Source organism: Phasianus colchicus, chromosome Z (genome assembly GCF_987193195.1).
Source record: "Phasianus colchicus chromosome Z, bPhaCol1.hap1.1, whole genome shotgun sequence".
Lineage (NCBI taxonomy): Eukaryota > Metazoa > Chordata > Aves > Galliformes > Phasianidae > Phasianus > Phasianus colchicus.
In genome coordinates, this window is record NC_143476.1 from 35,249,264 (window position 1) to 35,268,457 (window position 19,194).

Below are 19,194 nucleotides of genomic sequence, written 5' to 3' on the forward strand. Positions count from 1 at the left end.
AGCTGCGAGCATCCCCTCCTGGGTCCTGGGGCTGAGTACGGAGCGCGGACGCACGGTGGGGCATCGCAGCTCGGGCTCGCGCAGCTCTGAACCAAATTAGCAGCTCAGAGGCGAAGCGGGGACTTTCCCCAGTCCCCTGCAGACGCGTATGTAAACGCGCATCTCCGCTGTTTTCTCCCGGGAGAAAGGTGTTCTATCATAGAAATAACTGGAGAAAGCGCTCACGCCTCGCTGAGCGCGGCGCTCGGGTCCCACGCGCTGAACAACACGCGTTGGCGGAGCGGTCGCACGCAGACGGAGATACCCGGCGCTGCTCCCGAGGTGCGCCCGCGGGGGGGGCCGGGCGCTGACACCCCCAGCTCCGCGCCCTACCGTCTCCCGCTCGCTCTTCCCGATCTTGCGGCGCTCGGCGCCGTCCGTCGGGGCCGTCCCGGGACGCGCCCCCGGGGGACGGAGCGGGCGCTCCCCACAGCTCTCCATCCTCCCGCGGGGCGGACGACTCCCTGCCGGCGGGGGCGGCGGCGACTACAAGTCCCGGCTGCCCGGGGAGGAGCCGCTCGCCGTCCCTCCCGGTGGGAGCGCAGCGCAGCCCAGCGACCGCCCGCAGCCCCGCCGCCCGGCAACTTTTCTCGCTCTCTCCGGAGCCGGGCAGGGCAGCGCGCCGGGGGCTGCGGAGCGGAGCCGTGCTGGCAGACGGCCGGAGGACGGCACGGGGAGAGGCACCGCGCGAGGAACCGCTCCGGAGGCGGCGCGGGGGCCGCCCCGGGGCCGTCCGGCTGCAGCCCGGGCTCCGCGAGGGGCGGGCCGGGGGCTGAGCCCCCCCGACTCCCTCCGGCCCCGGGGCGGGGGCGCGGCGGCGGGGCCCCATGGGCGGCGGCGGGGGCGGCTCTGCGCCGGGTTCGCCCGCCGCGGCTGATGCCGCTGCCGGCCGCGTGCGGGGCGGCTGAGGCGGGGTGGGCCGGAGCCGGAGCCGGGGGAGGCGGCGGGCGGCGGCGGCGGGCCATGTGTCGGCCAGGGGTGCGCGGGCTCCTGGGCCGGGCGTGCCTGCTGCTCCTGCCGCCCTGCGCCCTGGTGCTGGCGGCGGTGCCCGGCTCCGCGTCCCACCCGCAGCCTTGCCAGATCCTGCGGCGCATCGGGCACACCGTCAGGGTGGGGGCCACCCACCTGCAGCCCCGCGCCCCTGCAACGGCTTGGAGCGGGGAGGCGGCGGGCGGCGGCCCCGAGGGGGAGGTTGCGGCGGGGGCTCGGGGCCGCCGGCCGGGGGGCGGCGGGGAGCGGCGGCCGGGCCCCGCTCCCTCGCCGCGGGACGCGCTGCTGCTGGCCGTGGCGAACCTCAACGGCGTGGCCGGGCTGCTGCCCTACAACCTGTCCCTGGAGGTGGTGATGGCGATCGAGGCGGGGCTGGGCGACCTGCCCCTATTCCCCTTCTCTTCCCCCAGCGCTTCGTGGAGCAACGACCCCGTCTCCTTCCTGCAGAGCCTCTGCCACACCGTGGTGGTGCAGGGGGTCTCCGCCATCCTCGCCTTCCCGCAGAGCCGCGGGGAGATGCTGGAGCTGGACTTCGTCTCGGCGGCGCTGCGCATCCCCGTGGTCAGCATCGTGCTGGGAGAGTTCCCCCGGCGGAGCCCGGTAAGGAGACTGGAGGTGGGGAGGAGGGGGTGCAGCGCTGTGCCCGCATCCCGGGAGCCCTGCTGGGTCTGGGAGCGGGGAGCGGTCCGGCGCGGGGAACTCGCGCCGGTTTCGGGGCTGCCGGAGCCGTCCTGCGCCCTCTCCCCCTTCCAGCGTTCTTTCCCTGTGGTGGCGGCGCACGAACATCTTCTCCTCGCACAGGAGACGGCGAGTCGGTGGTGTGAGCGAAGTTGAGAGCGCGGCGTGGTTTGCCGTGCAGAGTTGCGGGGCTGAGATTAGATAGCGGTTCTTATGGTGCAGCCCGTATGGTGTGAGAGGCGATCCTCTGTAGAGGCTTAATTTGGCTTTTGGAGAAGCTTCCCACTCCAAAAGAGGGAAAAGATAAGGGGGGAGGGGGGAGAGGTTAATGTGTTTATTTATTACTTTATGTATTTATTACTAGTCAAAATGCTTTGCAGAGTTCACGTGGGGTAATATCTATCGTTCACCCGGTGACAGTTTTCAGGGAAGTTCTTCGCACTTGGCTTTTCAGTGAGCATTTCTGTTACTTGTAGCTCGTGCATCACTGCTAGTTTGATTTGTGGAGTATTGCAATGCTTACCTAAAACAGTAGAAAGTATAAGCTGACTCTGTCTGCGTTTGATTGTGTAGCTGAAGTCATAGCATCAGAAGTCAGTGCCTAACTGCCTGAGGCACAACTTAAGGCAGCGTCCCAGGAGTGCTGAGTTTTCTGCCATGCGGAGGTGGCATCCTTGCATTATAAGCTCTGGGAAAAGGTGATGATGGTTCAGAATGTTGCAAAGGCAGGCACAGTGCCATAAGTCACATCCAGGCAAAGGAGTGGGAAGAAAACACCCTTCTGTGTGGCCCACACGAGGGAAGTTGTGGTAAGATGGCAGAAGCTGCCATTTAAGTAGACAGGAGGAGCAGTTGTTTTACGTAGAAGGAGATAGCACAACTTTGCACTCAGAATTTAATCAGGAAAAAAAAAAAAAAAAAAAAAAGATTACCAACTGAATTTTCTTTGCAAAAGCAAATAGAAATCCCAGCCTGGATCAGTATTTTCTGTTTATTTTTTGGTATTAAGACTGTGACAGAAAAGGTAGGAAAAGAGCTAGTTTGTAATAGGAGGTGTGACCACTGTGTACTCCTCTAAACACTGCTGGTTTTCTCTTGCTTGGCAAGAAAGGTGGCAGGTTTCTCTACAGATTATGCTTAAACTCAAGGGTGATCCATACTTCTGAATGCCACTGTTCCTATGTGCTTGATGCCAGTAGCACCCAAGTTAGCTGAGTGACACCAGCCCACCTTGCAGTTACATTCCCTGCTGTACCTGAGCCAACAATCAAAGTTCTCTGAAGACCAGAGCCTGAACCATCTCCTTGCTCTGTTAAAATCAGAATTATTTTCTCTTCCATGCCAGATGGGACTAAGTTCATCTGGAGCTGCCTGAGGACACAACATATGTTAAACGCATATCATGCAGGACAGCAGTCATTGTTCCTTTCACAGACTTCAAGGTTCCTGCTTAACTTTCACACTCTTCTCAGTGGGGAGCCAACTGTTTTCATTGGATAAATCTGTCCAAATCAGGACTTTGTTCCTAAGCAGACGTTTAAATGTCATTGTCGTCTATGACAGTGAAATCAATGCCTGACTTTAAACCTGTATTTAAGTGCTTAGGAGATTCAGGGTTTTTTGGTTTTTGTTTTTTTTTTTTTTTTCAGATCAGCTTAAAAAAATCACTCTTCAAGGTTTTGTGGATATTAAAAAAATCTCATGTGTATTTAAAGGCCAGCTGGTAATGCAAATCTGTTCATCTCCAAGATTGGCTTGGAGAGCCTGTGCATCCTTCTGAATAGTGCTTCATACTTACACTCAACAAACACCATTCAGAAGCTAACTCACCTCATGTGCTTTTCAGAGTTGCAGGATTTCCAGGACCATCTCAGAACTGGGAGAGGCAGTGCGGTTGAGCTGGGCAGCTCTGATGGCTTACTGCCCCAGGCAGGGGTTTTGTCTGTCCTTCCATCCCATGCTAGCACCTCATGGCTTCCAGGCCTAAAAGCCCCAAGACTGCTAGCTGACTGCTTGTGGCTACAGGCAGCATTAGAGCAGATAGTTGTGGGTGGCACAGTGGTTAGGTGAGACAGGCTTTGGCACTAAATAAGCTGAGCAGCCAATTGTTTAGAGTGGGGAAGACATGAAAGGTGTTGAGGGCTGCAATCTCACTCTTCCACCAAGAGGGAGTTGGCCCTGGAACAGTTGCTGAGCTGCTGGAGTTCGTGGATTGTTTGGACACCACTCAGACACTGGGGCTTGAATTTTGGGTGGTGCACTGTGGAGGCAGGAGTTGGACTCTGTGATCCTTGTGGGTCACTTCCAGCTCTGGATATTCTGTGACTATGTTTCCTGATATGGGAGCTGTCAGCCCTGAGAAGCCTCCCGTCCCGCTCTGCCTGGCAGGGCTGTCTTCTCCTTACTTCTGCACAGCAGCATGCCCCAGGGCACTGCCTACAGGCCTATGGCTTTCCAGCCACATTAGCAGTGAGCCCCCAGCGTGTTTGTCCTTGAAGTGCATTGCCTGCCGCCTGTCATGTTGGGAATGCTGCAGACGCGTGAACAAATATGGCATGTGCTAGGTGCTGTCCTAGCAGTCCATCCTCAGTGTTAGTTGCAGCTTTCGTTAGGGTTGTTTCAAGGGAACAGCAAGGTCTAGTTTTCCAAGTTATGCCATGATGGGAACGTGTAAATATAACACTCGTGTTGCTGCTGAACATCAGCAACCTTATTCCTTCATATGGAAGTTTATAATAAGCAGATATTCATTGTAATTGAAAAGTACTTGGACTTTTGAGTAAGTCTTCCATAATGTGGTACAAAGCAATACTTGAAATGAAGAGGAAGACTAGGATCTGGAACTGAAATTCATTTAATAGCACTGGCTGTTGTCTTCATCACATGTGACAGTATGCTTCAAACACGTGACATCGAGAGGAGGTATGCGGTGTCAAAGCTCGGCATCAGAAGCTAGCTGGATGCTTAGTGCTTTTGAAGGCTGTGTCTAAGCATTTTTTTAATGTCTGTTCTTCATTAAATTCTCCTCTTCTGAAGTTCAGAGAATGACAAAGCTAACAGCGTTCCTCCACAACAATTAACAATGACTTGGCAACAACCATCACAAAGATACAGCAGTGAGGGTTGTGTGTGTCAGAACACACACACAGCTTCAAGAGATGCTCTGCAGAGTAAAATATGACATATTTTTCTTTCGTTTTGATTTGTATATGTGATTTAGTGACTAACAGAGAGTGACAGTAAATCCAGACACTGTTGTGACCTGAAAGAAGCTGTTTACTTTTCTGAGTTTACTGTCAGTCCTGTAAATTTTCACACTTTCAGTAAGCAAAAGTAACAATTTATCACCATCATTTAGGAAGCAGAAAACCACTGGATTCCTTTACTGCTAAGACAAATGCAGATCACATTGAAGCTTTGACAGATGATTATTTTGGAGACGGCAGCTCACGAGCACTGATGTTATTAAGGCAGGACTTACCTTGTTAATTTTTTCATAACATACACTTTTTCTTTTCAATACTGCTAATGTCATTAGCTATTTCTCCAGAGAGGAAATAGTGAACACTACTAGAGAACATGAGCCACAAATAAATGCAGTGATAACATTTGTAGTACAGAGCCAGGAGTTTGGGAAGGATAGCCTGTAATTTCTATTTTACAGATGATAGTATCAGGAACTCAAGGGAGATAATGTTTGCAGCAGCTTTTGTCTGAACTTCAGAGCTAATGGACTATTTTCAGGGGGCTTCAGATAAATTGGTGGCTGTAATGTCTTTTAGCATTAGAAGGATTCTTTCCAGAACAACAAAACAGAACAAAATAAATCTGAATCATCTTGGTTCCTGCATGGCCAGTCCATACTTCATCTGGTTTCCAGAGTGACTGGAATTGCCAACACTTCTGATCACTGCTATGACTTTAGAAAGGGTAAAAAGAATACATAAATCGTGTCAAGAGTTTTAGTTTAAACAGTGAGTTTCCTGACAAATTGGCAACCTCATGCTCAGAGCAGAGGCTCTAAAAGAAAATGACCATTAGCATTTAACTTTAAATGGATTAAGTTCTCTTTTGAAAAGAAAAGGGCCATGGAGGCGTGGAAGAGCTGTGCAGCTGATAGCACAGACACTTCTTTTCCTCCTTCAAGCTATAATTATATTTTACATCAGAAAGTTATTTCTAATCTGCAGGGGAAAAAAAATAAGAAAAAAAATACCTCATTGTCCAGGGGAGACTGCAAAACACATGCCCAGCTGCAGCTTCTCGTAGTTCATGCTATCATCTCTAATCTGACTTGTTCCACATGTTGGAGTTTGTACCAGATGCTGAACAGATGAGCAGTAAGTATTCAGTCATCCCTGTGATCACCAGCCCTCATCACCTTGTTGCATAGATTGTGTGGCGCACAGTGGCTGGGCACCTCAGGGGGGTTTGTGAGAGATGGAGTTGTATTTGTTGATCCGTACAGGTCCCTTCCAACTCAGGGTATTGTGATTCTATGAGGTATCCTGGGGGGAAAAAAAGGAAACAAAATCTGGAAATGGCATGAAAACAAATGTTCAGTTGGTGTCAGATGAAGGTCTCAGTGCTGTTCTGTTTTTGAAACTTGCACAGTTTGGACTACAGATCTGCTATTAAGTGAAAGTCTTTTTACACTGCTTCTTAGTGTAGTACCTCCTGTGGTCATCCCTCCTAGAGCCATTAATTCTACTAAACACAAATTTCAGAGGTGTAATTCACATTTTGCTAGCATGAGTGAGATTTCTTTATTGCAGCAACCCTCTGTTAAACCACAGCAGTGCCATGGTTGCTGAGTGATCCCATTTCAGACAAGGTGACCTCTGGTACCTGCTGAGTGCTGCCATCTCCTGCCTCTCACTTGCTCCTCCGTGGAATCATACATTATCCTCAGATTGTTAGATTGTTACTTTGAGAATGGTTCTTAGCTGTGGCCCAGCATGTTGTTGAGCATCGCAGGCTATGAGACAAGCACAGCTTCAGTTGATGACTTGTCAGCTGAGGCCAGTCTATCTGTTAACATAAACTTGGCAGATGCTTTGCGCTGAAGGGAGAAAGTTGTTTGTATTCTGTCCCATCATCAGAAAGCTCACAGGTTTTCTGAAAGCGATGGTGGCATAACATTTGAAAGTTGCATTGGCATCTGATATATTGTGAGGTCTTCTCCTTAATGCCATGGCTCATGGTGTTTGGTTTTTTTGAAACGCAGAAAAGTGGTGAAAGTTTATTTACTTAAGCTCTCTCCCTGAACCCTTAATTCAGCATCACATTGAAGTGTGCTGAGGTGCACTTTTCCAAGTCTTACCTTTCAGTGCTATTTCCAACTCCTCTTCTTTAGAAGGAAGACCCTCAGAAAGCCATTGAATTTGCCATCCTGCCACTGAGCTTCTGGAATTAAGGGATCTTGCAGCTTACAGTATTATAGCATGATATATGATAAATGTACTTTGAGTTTCAAGAATGCATTTTCTTAGCTGTTTTATTGCCTGTAGAGAAACAGTGTTATGAGGTGAAGGAGTGTTTTCAGAAGTACTATTTCAAGACTTCACGTTCTTTGTAATCCTAGAAGCTTACCTAGTATTCCTTACCACCTAAGCTGCTGTGAAATATTTCAGCAGGCTTTTTATCACCTAAGTTTCTTAAACTTCCTTGGTGCATAGAAGTGCATAGAAGTGTTCTTGTTTTCCAGTATTTGTGGTTTGGTCAACCAACCATCACAGAGTTATTCACAGCCCTTATTTTATTGTACTTTTTTATTTTCCTTTTTCCAAACAATTGTTACTTAAGGAAATGTTGGCCGTGCCTCAATCTGGGTGTCTGTTTATTTCCAAGTTAGGAAGGTATAAGTAGTACATACCAATCTAAAACATTGGAAACTAGGTAGTGCAGCATTATTTGAAATACATACATGAGAGATTCTTGTTCAAGTGGCTTCAGCTCAACAGTGGGAAAACTGTCTCAATTACAGCAATGGTTTATTACACAGATTCAGAATGTTCACTGAGTCTATAATTATTTAGGGTATCTGACTTCGTGAATCTTTAGATAAAATTATGTCAATGATCACTTTGTTCTTGAAGTGCATCTACTTTTGTCAAGTTTTATCAAATCACATAGTCAACTTTATAAGCAAGTTGTGTTTTCATTTATATCAGTTCCATTTGAAAAGGGTATAGAGGGGCTGCAACTGGGGAAGGAGGCAGGGGGAGAATGATTCTCACAATTGAATATTGGAAGGCACTTACTATATAAACTAAGAAAATTATCTTAATTGAATTAATACAGAAATTAAAAAACAAAGGTACTTGTCTTGTAGTCTAACATGCATTTATCTCTTAGTCTCCTTCCTTGCTGTATTGATCATGTGGTACTAGATTTTGAAGAATATATCTGAGCTGTCTAATAACAGGATTTCTGCATTCCCCATCATGTGTTACTGCTGTGATGCAGGAAACACTGAGTTAACATCAGATTCAGTTGCAAACTTGGTGGGTTTTTTTGTTATGGATATTTATAAAATGGTATCTTCCTAACTGAAGAGATCTTTCATTGTACAAACTCATGTTGATAGTGAGTGATTGAATTATGACAGAGGTAACTGGTTAATTCTTACTGTACATAATGACACCTGCTGACAGAAGAAACACCCATTGACATTCAGTAAGTAAAAATTAAATTTTGGCCTAGCAGATTTGCTAGTAGATGCTATATGAATACAAAATGTATAAACAGAATATTGACAAAGAAAACATTCTCTACAAATGTAAATTGGGATGTTCAATTTAACTTCCACCAGGAATTTATTAATCACGAAAGCTTGAGCAACCCATATTTGCACTAGAATACATGGCAGTAAGCTGTTGATCAATTCAGTGTTCACAAATTCACAAAAGACCACTTATAAACACTTTCATCTAGGGTACATTTAATGAGTTATTTATTATTTAAACCCATGACATAATGAAAGCTCATGGCATTAGAACTCAAATCTGTGTTGGATTTAGTTACTCACTTATGTCATCAAATAAAAATGTTCAGCTTGTGTGTTCTATTCATCTCCTCCCGAGACTTCCTTACAGTATTTGAACGTGAAAGAAATCCAGGTTTAGCACAGATAAAACTCACTTATTTCTGTTAATCCCTTACGGTAATCCAACAGAAAACTGGAAAAAGCAGTTTCTTTTCTCATTCCAGGGTTGTCTTCCAAAGAAGAATCATGTTTCCATTGATCTGAAAAAAGAGTTTTTACATAGGGTAAGGATTGTGTTTTCAGTTGAACAGAAGAGCCCATCAAATCACACTGCAATACTGATGGCTGTGTATTGCTGAGTTTATACTGAATAGCTAAAAGAAGCCAGATAAAAGAAAGGAAAGAAAACACGAAAACTAGAGACATAAGTGGAAGTGACACAAGGGCAGATAAGAAGAAAATAAACTGAATCAGGAAAGGAAGGAGTCTCTTCGTCTCTTAGTTTCTCTGACTCCAAAAGCATAAAAACAGAGTAATAGAGTTTTATATAAAATCACCGTACGAGGAGCCAGGGTCACCAAACAGAGAGCCAAGAAGGCTGCCAGGGTTGAGTTGGCAGGGCTACCTTGCTTGCTGGATAGGGACACTTGTCTCCAGCAAGCTGTACTTCCCAAATGATTCCTGCAGACATCTTGGGGAACTGCCAAGTCAACAGCATCGTCATGGGGGATGCTAGGCATCTTGTGGTTCCAGTGTGTTCGTGCATCTGCAGGTGGACCAGGATTGTACCAACACATGCAACATCAGACCAGTAGGTATCCAAACAGGACTTACTAATGAATGGGAGCAAGTCCAAGCACAGCAGATTTGGAATTCCATCATCTGGCATCAGTGACTGTTCTGTACATCTGATCAGGCCCTGAAGTTCTGCATGTATCCCATTAGTCAAAGTGGTCCTCACCGCCATGGGGAGAGGACGTACAGCAGAAAGGGAAGTATTTAAGCTTGAGTAGACAGCAGTTGATGGATGATTCATTTATTAAGGGAGTCACACTTGAGCAAAGCCATTTGTGCAAGGGACTCCTCAGCAGCGTGACTAACAAGTCCACAATCTGGCCCCAAGTGCTTCTCAGCTGTCACATCAAGCTCCGATTGTTACTTTTGGCAATTACTGACAAATACACAAGAACTGCCAAGAGTGGGGAGGGACACCACAAACTGCAGCAAGCTGTAGTGGGTGTCATCTGCCACCTGTTCAGAGCAGTGCTGGGACATGGCTTTGGCTTCGTGTAGGCTTTCAGGACATACCTCTGTTTAGACCTGACATTCAACTCTCCATCCTGAGCTTACTGTGTTGTTTCCCCACAGAGCAGTATGATACAGCATCTTGCAGCCCTGTGTTGTATATAGAGCCTGTGCGAGGAGCAGGGACAGTGAGTGAGGCAGTGGTGCTGAGTCTGTTTCTCTCTCCGGGCTGTACCAAGCTGCTTGCTTGGCTTCCCTATTGCCAGAAGGCTGACTGGAAGGTTTCTGCTTGGCACCTGGTGGGAAAGATCTCATCAGTGTGCTGGCTAATTAGCTTTTATCAAGTGTGCTGCATTCACCTGAATATGCCCAACTGCAGATGGGGAGGTAGAGATGAGGAGGGAAAGTGAGTGTGATCACAGGTGCACCCTCTGCTGCCAGTGAAGTGCAGCAAATGGGTAAATTACTGCAATATTTTGATTGTTGCTGTTATATAGGAGAAGTCAAATGTCAGAAAATGCAGAGACAGGCATCATTTTCCTTTTCTTGCTACAGTATTTTTATTACTTTTTCTTCACCAGCTTTCATGTGTGATGATAGCTTGCAAAGCCTATCTTACAATGTGGAAATGATTTGAAATGCATTATAAAAATCTATGGATATGCTGCACAGGCATATTTTAAACTCTTAGTATTTCCCTAAAGGCGTACTATTCCAATTTCAGCTTTTTTAAGAATGTGAAGGAAATGATTGCCCATGCTGTTCATCAGACATTTTACAAGGCTTAACTTAAGACGAAGTTAAAAGACAAGATAGATCTTCAGGCAAAACCTGAGATTTTGAAAATGAAGCTTTGCATTTGTTGCAAGGAAAGAACTATTAGACCTAGCAATTAATAGCAGAAAAGAGCAGCAGTATTATGCACCGGGCTCTCTCAACGATGTCACTGATAAAGCAGTTACATTACACTCGTTTTAATAGCATACTCACTCAAACCAGCTTAAAAAGAACTTTTTTTTTTTGCAAATAGGTGAAAAATCAGTATTATGAGTTCAGTTTGATAATTTGCCGGTGCCATTTTAGATGAAAGCATAATTATTTATCACTTTCTCAGCTTGTAAGACTCACTCATATATTTCAGTTAAACAGCTCTCGGTAGTGGAAGTTTCTAAGAATTTACTGTACTTGACATAAGCATCAATACATGGGAAGAATAGATCTGAACATTACTTGGAGCTGATAGCTGCCCTCTACAGAGCGTACTGGAGCTGTTTTAGCTGTAACTTACTTTTTGTAGCACACTAATATTGCACTGTTAGTTTTGCTCCTACATTAGAAGGGCAACAGGGTGATGCAGTTACTTGTCTGGGCTTCCTCAGCTTAAATTGCTTGTGATAGGTGCTGAAATGTAGAGCTCTGAGAGGATGAATACATACCCAGTAACTGCCTTGAGGGAAATAGAGGTAAGCAGTTGAAGCAAAACACATTGGAGCTTTTGGTTTCAGCTTTGGGACATGAAAGCTTTTAATGTCGTTGCAGCACATTGTGCTGGCCAGATGGGAGTATCCAGGGGCTTAGTACGAGAGCACAAAATCAAGCAAGGCTGCAAGAGAAGGTGCTGCTTCCCTGCTGTCTCTGCTTCTTCTTTTCCAGCTGTACTGATGACACTGGTTATGCTGGCTTGCCCAGGACCCAGAAGAAAAAGACATACCCAAGGGAGTCTGGTGCCATCTGCAGCAGAGCTTGAAGTAGTTGAGATTTGGTTTTCATGAGGCATGGGATGCTGAGCTGAGCAGCTCAGCCTGATCTGGTGCTCTTGCTCTGCTTGAGGCTGAAAGCAGGGAGAAATGTAGGGAACAGCCTCCCCTTCCTGGCTGCCAGGCTTGTTCAGGATGTGAGCAGATGTGTGATCAGTGCAGCTGACAGGCTCCGTTCAGCCCTGTGCATTTCTCAGAGAGAGAGAGAAAAAAAAAGAATATGATCAAACATGGCATCGGTGTTCATTTCCCAGGGAGTCTGGGGAAAAAAAGACTATTAATCAGCTCTTTAAAAGTTCATGTTAAGATGTATCAGTATGGAAACATGCTGGATAGACTGGTACAGCTAATGATACCCTGGTGGCCTCTGATGAAGTATCCTGCATCCAGCAGTCAACCCAGGGAATGCAAAATGATCATTATCCAGTCACCCTTATGATCATCCTTTTATACGCATGAATTATTTACTTAGTACAGGCTCTTTACACACTTGTTAATGAAAACCAGCTTTTCCATTGTAAGACCCATAAGATCTCTTCAGAGCATGTAATCCTTCTAACCGTGGTTATTTCAGATTCATTATCCTGTGTTTTGTGTAATGTAATTTTTTACTGTATAAATGGAACATTCTTCAGAGCAGAAAAGCTGTGGGGAAGGATTCCTTAATACTGAAACTTCCATTTTTTATTTTTTTATGTTTTTGAGAGAAAAATGCTTCAAATATTGATGCCCAGAATCTCCAGGAACCCTCAAATTTCATTCAGCTGCACTGTTTTGTACCTACTCTTTCTTTTTCAATGCACCTTGCTTCTTTCATCCTCTCTTAGTCTTGCCCACCGGTCTTTGTTCTGAGTACTGTATTCCACCGTAGGATAAGACAGATCCTAAATTAACGGTCTTGACTCCAGAAAAAGACTGTGAGGCTCTATTGTGATACAAATGATCAGCAACATAAATTGCTCATCACTTACTGTTCGTCACATTTTCTGAAGAGCACCAAAAATAAGACACTTATTTATAAATAGCTTAGCCTGCTAGTTTCCAGTGAAACTGAATTTCGTATCTTCCCACCATTTTGACAGTGCATATAAATATGTAACATGTAGTTATGTGAAAGTTAGCTGTTCCACGATGTTCTCTGTGGGCATTCACAATCCATCCGGGTTCGCAGCAAAGGAATAAATGGCAAAATGAGGCTTGTGGGATGCAGCGTGTCACGTTATTAGCAGAAGAAATATGCCTTGCGTAGAGAATGGGAGCTTGTTGCCCAGATCGTACTGTTCTTGCATTCCTCCTCAGAAGTGCACTTTAAAAGGAAAATGAAGTAAGAACTTATAGCGAATAATACATCTGATAATTACAGACATTTTTTCTGCATGAAAAACACCTGAGATTTCTGGAACAAGGATGAACAATAAAGGCATTAAGTATAACTGCATCCTCAAGCCTTTCAAAAATTTATGTAAATGCTTCCTTTTACTTCACTGGCTTTCAGTAGGGACTGGAGTTTCAGACTTGGCTAAGCCACATGGTATTTTTTTTTCCATCCTGTCTGATGAGCATGAGAACTGAGATATACTTGGAAACTGAAACTTGCAAATACTGAAAGTGTTAATTTCTGCTGTTCGCTTTCTACAAAATTCTGTCCTGGTGCAATTTGATTGCTCAAATGAAAGGAAACTTTGACTACAAGAAAAGCTGTGTGAGTATCTGTAGTTGTTTCTGATGCATTTGCTATCAAAAGCAAGCTAGTATATTTAGACTTCCAGTTCTCTTAAGCATGATCTGGCTATGCTGAGGATGAGGAATTAGTGTAAAAATCTGTGGCTTGCTACTGTGATACTAAAACTATATTCACAATTGATCTCAATGTGGTTATCAACTTTAACCTTTATTTTTACGTGTTTGTACCTTATTTTTACCATCACTTCACTTAAAGATGTGTAGAAAGCCATTCGCTGAATAAAACCAAATAGAGACAATCCATCTTATTGTGGATCCTACATACTCTAGTGTTATAAGAGCAAATGCATGTCTTCCAAGGGCTGTGCACTGATCTTATTAGTGAATAATGACCAACAGAATTGTTTATTATTGTCAGTAAGTGGGGAAGAAATAAGAATTCAGTGTGGCCATTGAGAAGAAGGACTGTAAGAGGAAATCCAGCCTTACCTAGCTGAAGCTTAAAAGCCTGTAGAGAAATAGAGTGGGGTAAGGTACTGGACAGCTAAACATCCTTTGTTGGAAGTTTAGCAGTCTGCAGCTATTTAAATCAGTGTTCCTACGCACGTACTCAATCTCCAGTTGATTGAAGAATGGTCTCCAAATAAACACTGCTTACGTTACCTTTCAGGAAAGATCCAAAACAACCTTCCACGGAAGATGCTGCTCTGTGTGTCTCTCCCTGACTTTTATCCTCTCAGCTGGCTGGCTGTTTCACTCCTGTTTATTAATAATACATCCTGGTTTTCTGTATGGTACCACTGAGGGTTCTAAGCATGGAATTTTGCAGAATATTATAGATCCCTTGCTCAGAAGAGCTGCCTTTGTGTAGATGCAAAACACCAAAATTCAGAGCTTGCATTATTTTCACCTTCTTTAGCTCCATCCCAGGTCACTGAAATGTGTAGAAGTATAATTTAATTTTTTGAAAAACTGACCAAGACTTGCATTCAGATGCTGGAGCCATGTAAACAGAGAGAGAAAAGTGAAATAGGGAAAAGAACATGTTCCTATTTCTCTGGAAAGTATGCTGTTTTTGTGGTTTTAATTATAGGTTTCCTCCTCCTGAAGCAGCACTGTTTCCTGCAGCTTCGATCATATGTTCTTGTCAAACTCGTAGGAGCAGTGCTCTGTCATCCCTTCCCTCCAGGTTGTCTGAGGGAATTAGGTGCCTCTCTGCAGCGCCTGCAGTTGTTGAGAGAATTACGAAGACTTGCTGAGGCAGAACCCACTGCCATGTATTCCTGATCCCTAAGCATCATTCACCACCAGGCTGCACAGTCGTCGTGCATTATCTGCGTGCACATAGACAGACACGAGTCTTGCCGGGATTAGTGAGATGTGACGCTCTTGTATTTTATCACAACTGCTTACCCATGTCAGAATCCCAGGGTGTGCTTCATTTTCACTGGTTCTTATCCTCTCCGTTAGGAGGATACAATCACCCACTCAAGAAGCAGAAATAGTGCATGACTAACTATGTCACGGAACAAATGATTAGCACTAAGTAGTTTGTGCTAGCTGTTTGCAAACAATCCACGTGCCGACAATTATACTGAAGCAATTTTGTGAATACCTAACTGTGCATTTTGCATAACTCAGGATAGGCTCCCATATTGTTAAATCTGTAACTTTCGCTAAAATCGCCGGTGCACTTCCTTCATTGGCCATTGTGCTGGGAGCGTGGACCACAAAGCCATCCTTAGCGAGGGTGGTGAGAGGAATGGTGCCTCTCCAACATGTTGCAGCTGCAGTGCTGTGGAGGTTTATACACCATCGAGTGCCAGGGAGGGCAGCCACTTGCAGGCAGATCCACAGAAAAAGCCAGTGTTTGTGGATTTGCAGTTATGCAAGCCAAGATGCTGATTTGCCCCAGCTGTACCCAGCCCACATGCAGAGATCCCAGTCTGACTGCCATGCGTCAGAGCACTTGTTGGGTTCATTAGTGGGAGATGAGGGCCAGCTTGTCATCCGCCTGCTGACGTTACAGTTAGGGAGCTGACTTAATGAGCGCCTGATGCTGATGCAAGACTTTGTGGTGAGTAAGAAGGCATCTCATGTGTCGGTGCGGAGCTCAGTGCTGACAAGAGCTTATTGATTCCTTTGGTACAGAGTATTTGAGAGTATTTTGTTTGACGGAAATGTGCAGCCCTCCTGGATCCTAAAGCGCAGAGCTCTTAAAAAATAAATACCCAACATACTTGGGTAACTGGTAGTTTAAAGTGAGTGGAGTGATTGTCAGTTGTCACAAGGCTGTGCAAACAGGAGGAGATGCATTATTTTATAAGAGGGGGATACTGAAGAAGTGCAGATTTAAAGGAGCTGCAGCAGAAGGGGAGTCAGTATCGAAAATGAGATTGGTAAAGCCTTTCACCTTGTTCCTACCCTGCAAACTATTCTGCCCATCAATAATACCCAGCCTGTTAAATGAGCACTATTACTTCGTTACCTCCTCATAAATGAAGCCAACCCCAGTAACCTGCCAGAACAACGTCTTCTGTTTCCCCCTCAAGAAACAAAAAGGAGCAGTGCAAATATGTTTTTGCTTAAGTAGGTAGGATGATGACCCTTATTTACAGTGAAGCAAAGTTCACGTGTAATTCCATCACAAATGCTTGTCTAGATTCTCCTCACTAATCTTTTTTCTGTAAGGGTGAGAAGTACAAAGGCTGCTCCAAAAATAATGCTTCTCATTTTATTATGATGGCCTTTGCTGTCTGAGGCAGATATTGGTGGTATGGCCGTAGAGGCTGAACCATCATGACAATATCCCTTTACATGCTGTTAGCATGTGACAGATGGCAGAGAGGGGCAGTCTGACAGAATGGTGTCTGAGATGGAATTGTGTATGAAGCAAAGGTTTGTCACTGAGTTCCTCCGTGCAGAAAAAATGGCCTCCATTGATATTCATCAGTACTTGCTAAACATTGATGGAGACCAACCAGTGGGTGTGCGAGCACAAAGATGTGATGAGTGGTGCGTTTCAGCAGTGATGGCAGCAACAGCGGGTCACCTCTGGTGGTGCAGATTGTTTTGAGTGTGGCATGCAGGCTCTTGTTCATGCTGGTGAAAATGCATAACTAATGGTGATGACTGTGCTGAAAAATAATGTTTTGTATCTGAGGATTTGCTCTATCAAACAGTGTTCTTATGCTCTTGGTATATACTGTAGTTTCCATGGTAATAAATAGGATGCATTACTTTTGGAGTGACCTACATATACTGAACTTCTCTATCACCACAGGCCTTGCTAGTAAGAACATCATGCTGAATCACTTTTGTCCATACACTAGTGAATTTCTCTTTAACAGGGGAAGATCTAATATTTCTTTGACACCACACAGACTTCCGTTTTTTTTTTTTTTTTTTTTTCCAACTCTTTGCAGTGCAGTAGCATTCATTTGGATGCATATGCTGATGGGAGCTGGAAGCTGGAATTGCCATTCCAGGGGAAAAAGCCTGGTGGAGTTCCTCAGGCTAAGTCAGTGACACCCTCCAGAAAATGAACTGTGGCCTCCTCAAGCCCCTGGTAACACATGCCAAAGGGCAGAGGCATGCACTTGTCTTGTGTAATTCTCGTTTCAAGGTCAATAGACCCAGTCCTCCTGAGACTTCTAGCCTTGCTTTGGAGCCACTCTTGCATGACCAAAACAGGTCTCAGCTTCCTATCCTGATGAGCATTTTGGGTTCCATCTGGAAACCAGTTCAGATATCAGAGTCAGGATGGGATCTTTTCCCATCCTTTGCCTCCAAGTTTGTGAGGAAAGCCTTGTCCATGAGGAGTGGTGAATCATGGATCTCCAGCCTCACCAGAAGGCTTGTCCTCTGCTGGATATGTGGGACACACACAAAAAAAAAAAATTAAAGGAAGGCTGTAAGGCAGAAAGCTCCCTCCTTGTTATAAAACCGTAGGAGCACAGCGAAACTCAGGGGCCATGGTCACCAACACTGACTTGCCCTTGTGGTGCTTTCATACTGCTGCAGCAGAAAGAGGTCTGCAAGGTAAGGCTGATGGGCTGCTCCTGATGGTGCTGGAGCCAGTTGATTCACCATTGGCACAGCCATACAAAGAGACATATTTACGTGGCTGGTGCCAGCATCTTGTGATCAGTACCAGCTGCTGGAGAGTGGTGGTGACAGACACATAGTACAGCCAGGTGGTCACACCAGGAATGTGTGCTGTGGTTCCCAGTGTGCATAGTCACATATTTATCTTCTGTCTGTGCACGCTATCACGTATCGCATGTGTAAGGATGGCTTAAAGGCTAGAAAGCATTAACTGCCATTGTTCCAATGAATTGCAAAGGAAAGAAAAGTTGGAGTCATTAGTATATCCATGCTGTCACTTTATTGATGGTCCGAGTGCCCATGTTAGGTGCTGGTAACTGTAATCTGTACAAATATTTGTGCACAGTAGAGAGATAATGCTACTGCATATGTACTGTCAAGTGTTCAGATTAGAATACTAGATGGGTTCAGAAGAGTAGATAACAACAGTGAGCAGTAAAAGTCTACCTAATTAAATATTATGAATCATGGTCATGGCTGGTGAGTTCTCATGAATTCTCCAAGCCCCACCACAGCACCACGTGTAACTGCTCTGCACACTACTTTTAAAGTAAGGTCTGCCTTTATCACATTATGATTGTTGGTAAGTTGTTTACTTACTTAGAATTAATGAAGAAGTCAGAGTATCCAAGTGCTTGGCAGGCATCAGGTCCTGATGAGGCAAGTATCACTGAGTCAGTAAGAGGAGTCCAGAAAGGCAGGCTAGTGTGGTGTGTGTAGAGCAGTGGTACTAATATCCAAAGTACTTAACAGTAACTCATAAAATAAATGTATTTGTAACTTCACACGTTCTTCTATCTGTTGAGGCAGCTGTGTCTTGCATGGGTAGAACAGGAATTTTGAGCATTAGATTCTGCTTCTGGCAAAATCTTGGTATATCCCCTAAGATATGTGACTTAACCTCTTTTTTTTTTCCTTTGTCCCTTCAGATCCCTCTCTGTGCAAAGGGATGTGAAATATTTATCTTGCTGTAAGCTGCAGGACTTCTAGGGCAGAAAGCCACTCCACAAGGGAGAAACTCAGACATGCTGTGGTGTTCGTACCCTGTGGTGCTCACTTATGCACTGTACTTCAGCAGGGCCATCCTTGTCTTGCAGAGAGGAGCTTACGTGCAAAGGGAGCACAAAGCAGGGCAGGGATTTCAAGCAGGATTGCTTAGTTGCTATATTTGATACATAGCCAGGGTATCTTCCTCCTCCTCTTTTATCTCCTCTCTCTCTCTGCCTTGGTAACAGCACTGTGCAGTCAGTCACACACTTCTGCAGGAGGCTGCTGTGTGCTTGGATGGAAGCTTAAATGCTTCTTCCTTTGGTGAAGAGGGAATTCTGGATTGCAGAGTCGCACCTTGTTTGTCTTCTGCATGACCAGAAGATAAATTTGCAAAGAACACGACAAAGCTGCTAAACTTTACACTTGTCTTTTTTTTTTTTTTAATATGTTGGTGGCAGTTGTATTTTTTGTTTGTTTGTTTTGCCGGTTTGTTTGTTCATGATCATGAATTCAGGATTAAGAGGGAAAAAATTGAAAGTAAGTATAAGTCACTGAGCTTTGCTGCATTTTCAGAAGTCATGCTTCCATCTCCTATTTGAAGGAGTGTAAATTTGCAGCCGAGAAGCCAACAAATATAGAATCATAGAATGTGTTGGGTTGGAAGGGACTTCAAAGCCCATTCAGCTCCAGTGCCCGGCTTCGGGCTGGTTGCCACTC

The 19,194-nt window shown here is 45.2% G+C and overlaps 1 protein-coding gene across 1 annotated transcript in view; it reads left to right on the plus strand.

The window, feature by feature from the left end:
• Positions 1 to 915: 915 nt before the first annotated feature.
• The window catches only part of GRIN3A (glutamate ionotropic receptor NMDA type subunit 3A), a 68,553-nt gene continuing 50,274 nt past the window's right edge, over positions 916 to 19,194 (plus strand). Inside the window, exon 1 of the mRNA XM_031610401.2 lies at positions 916 to 1,629. Within this exon, the coding sequence (XP_031466261.2) occupies positions 916 to 1,629 (714 nt within the window). The remainder of the gene's footprint in view (positions 1,630 to 19,194) is intronic.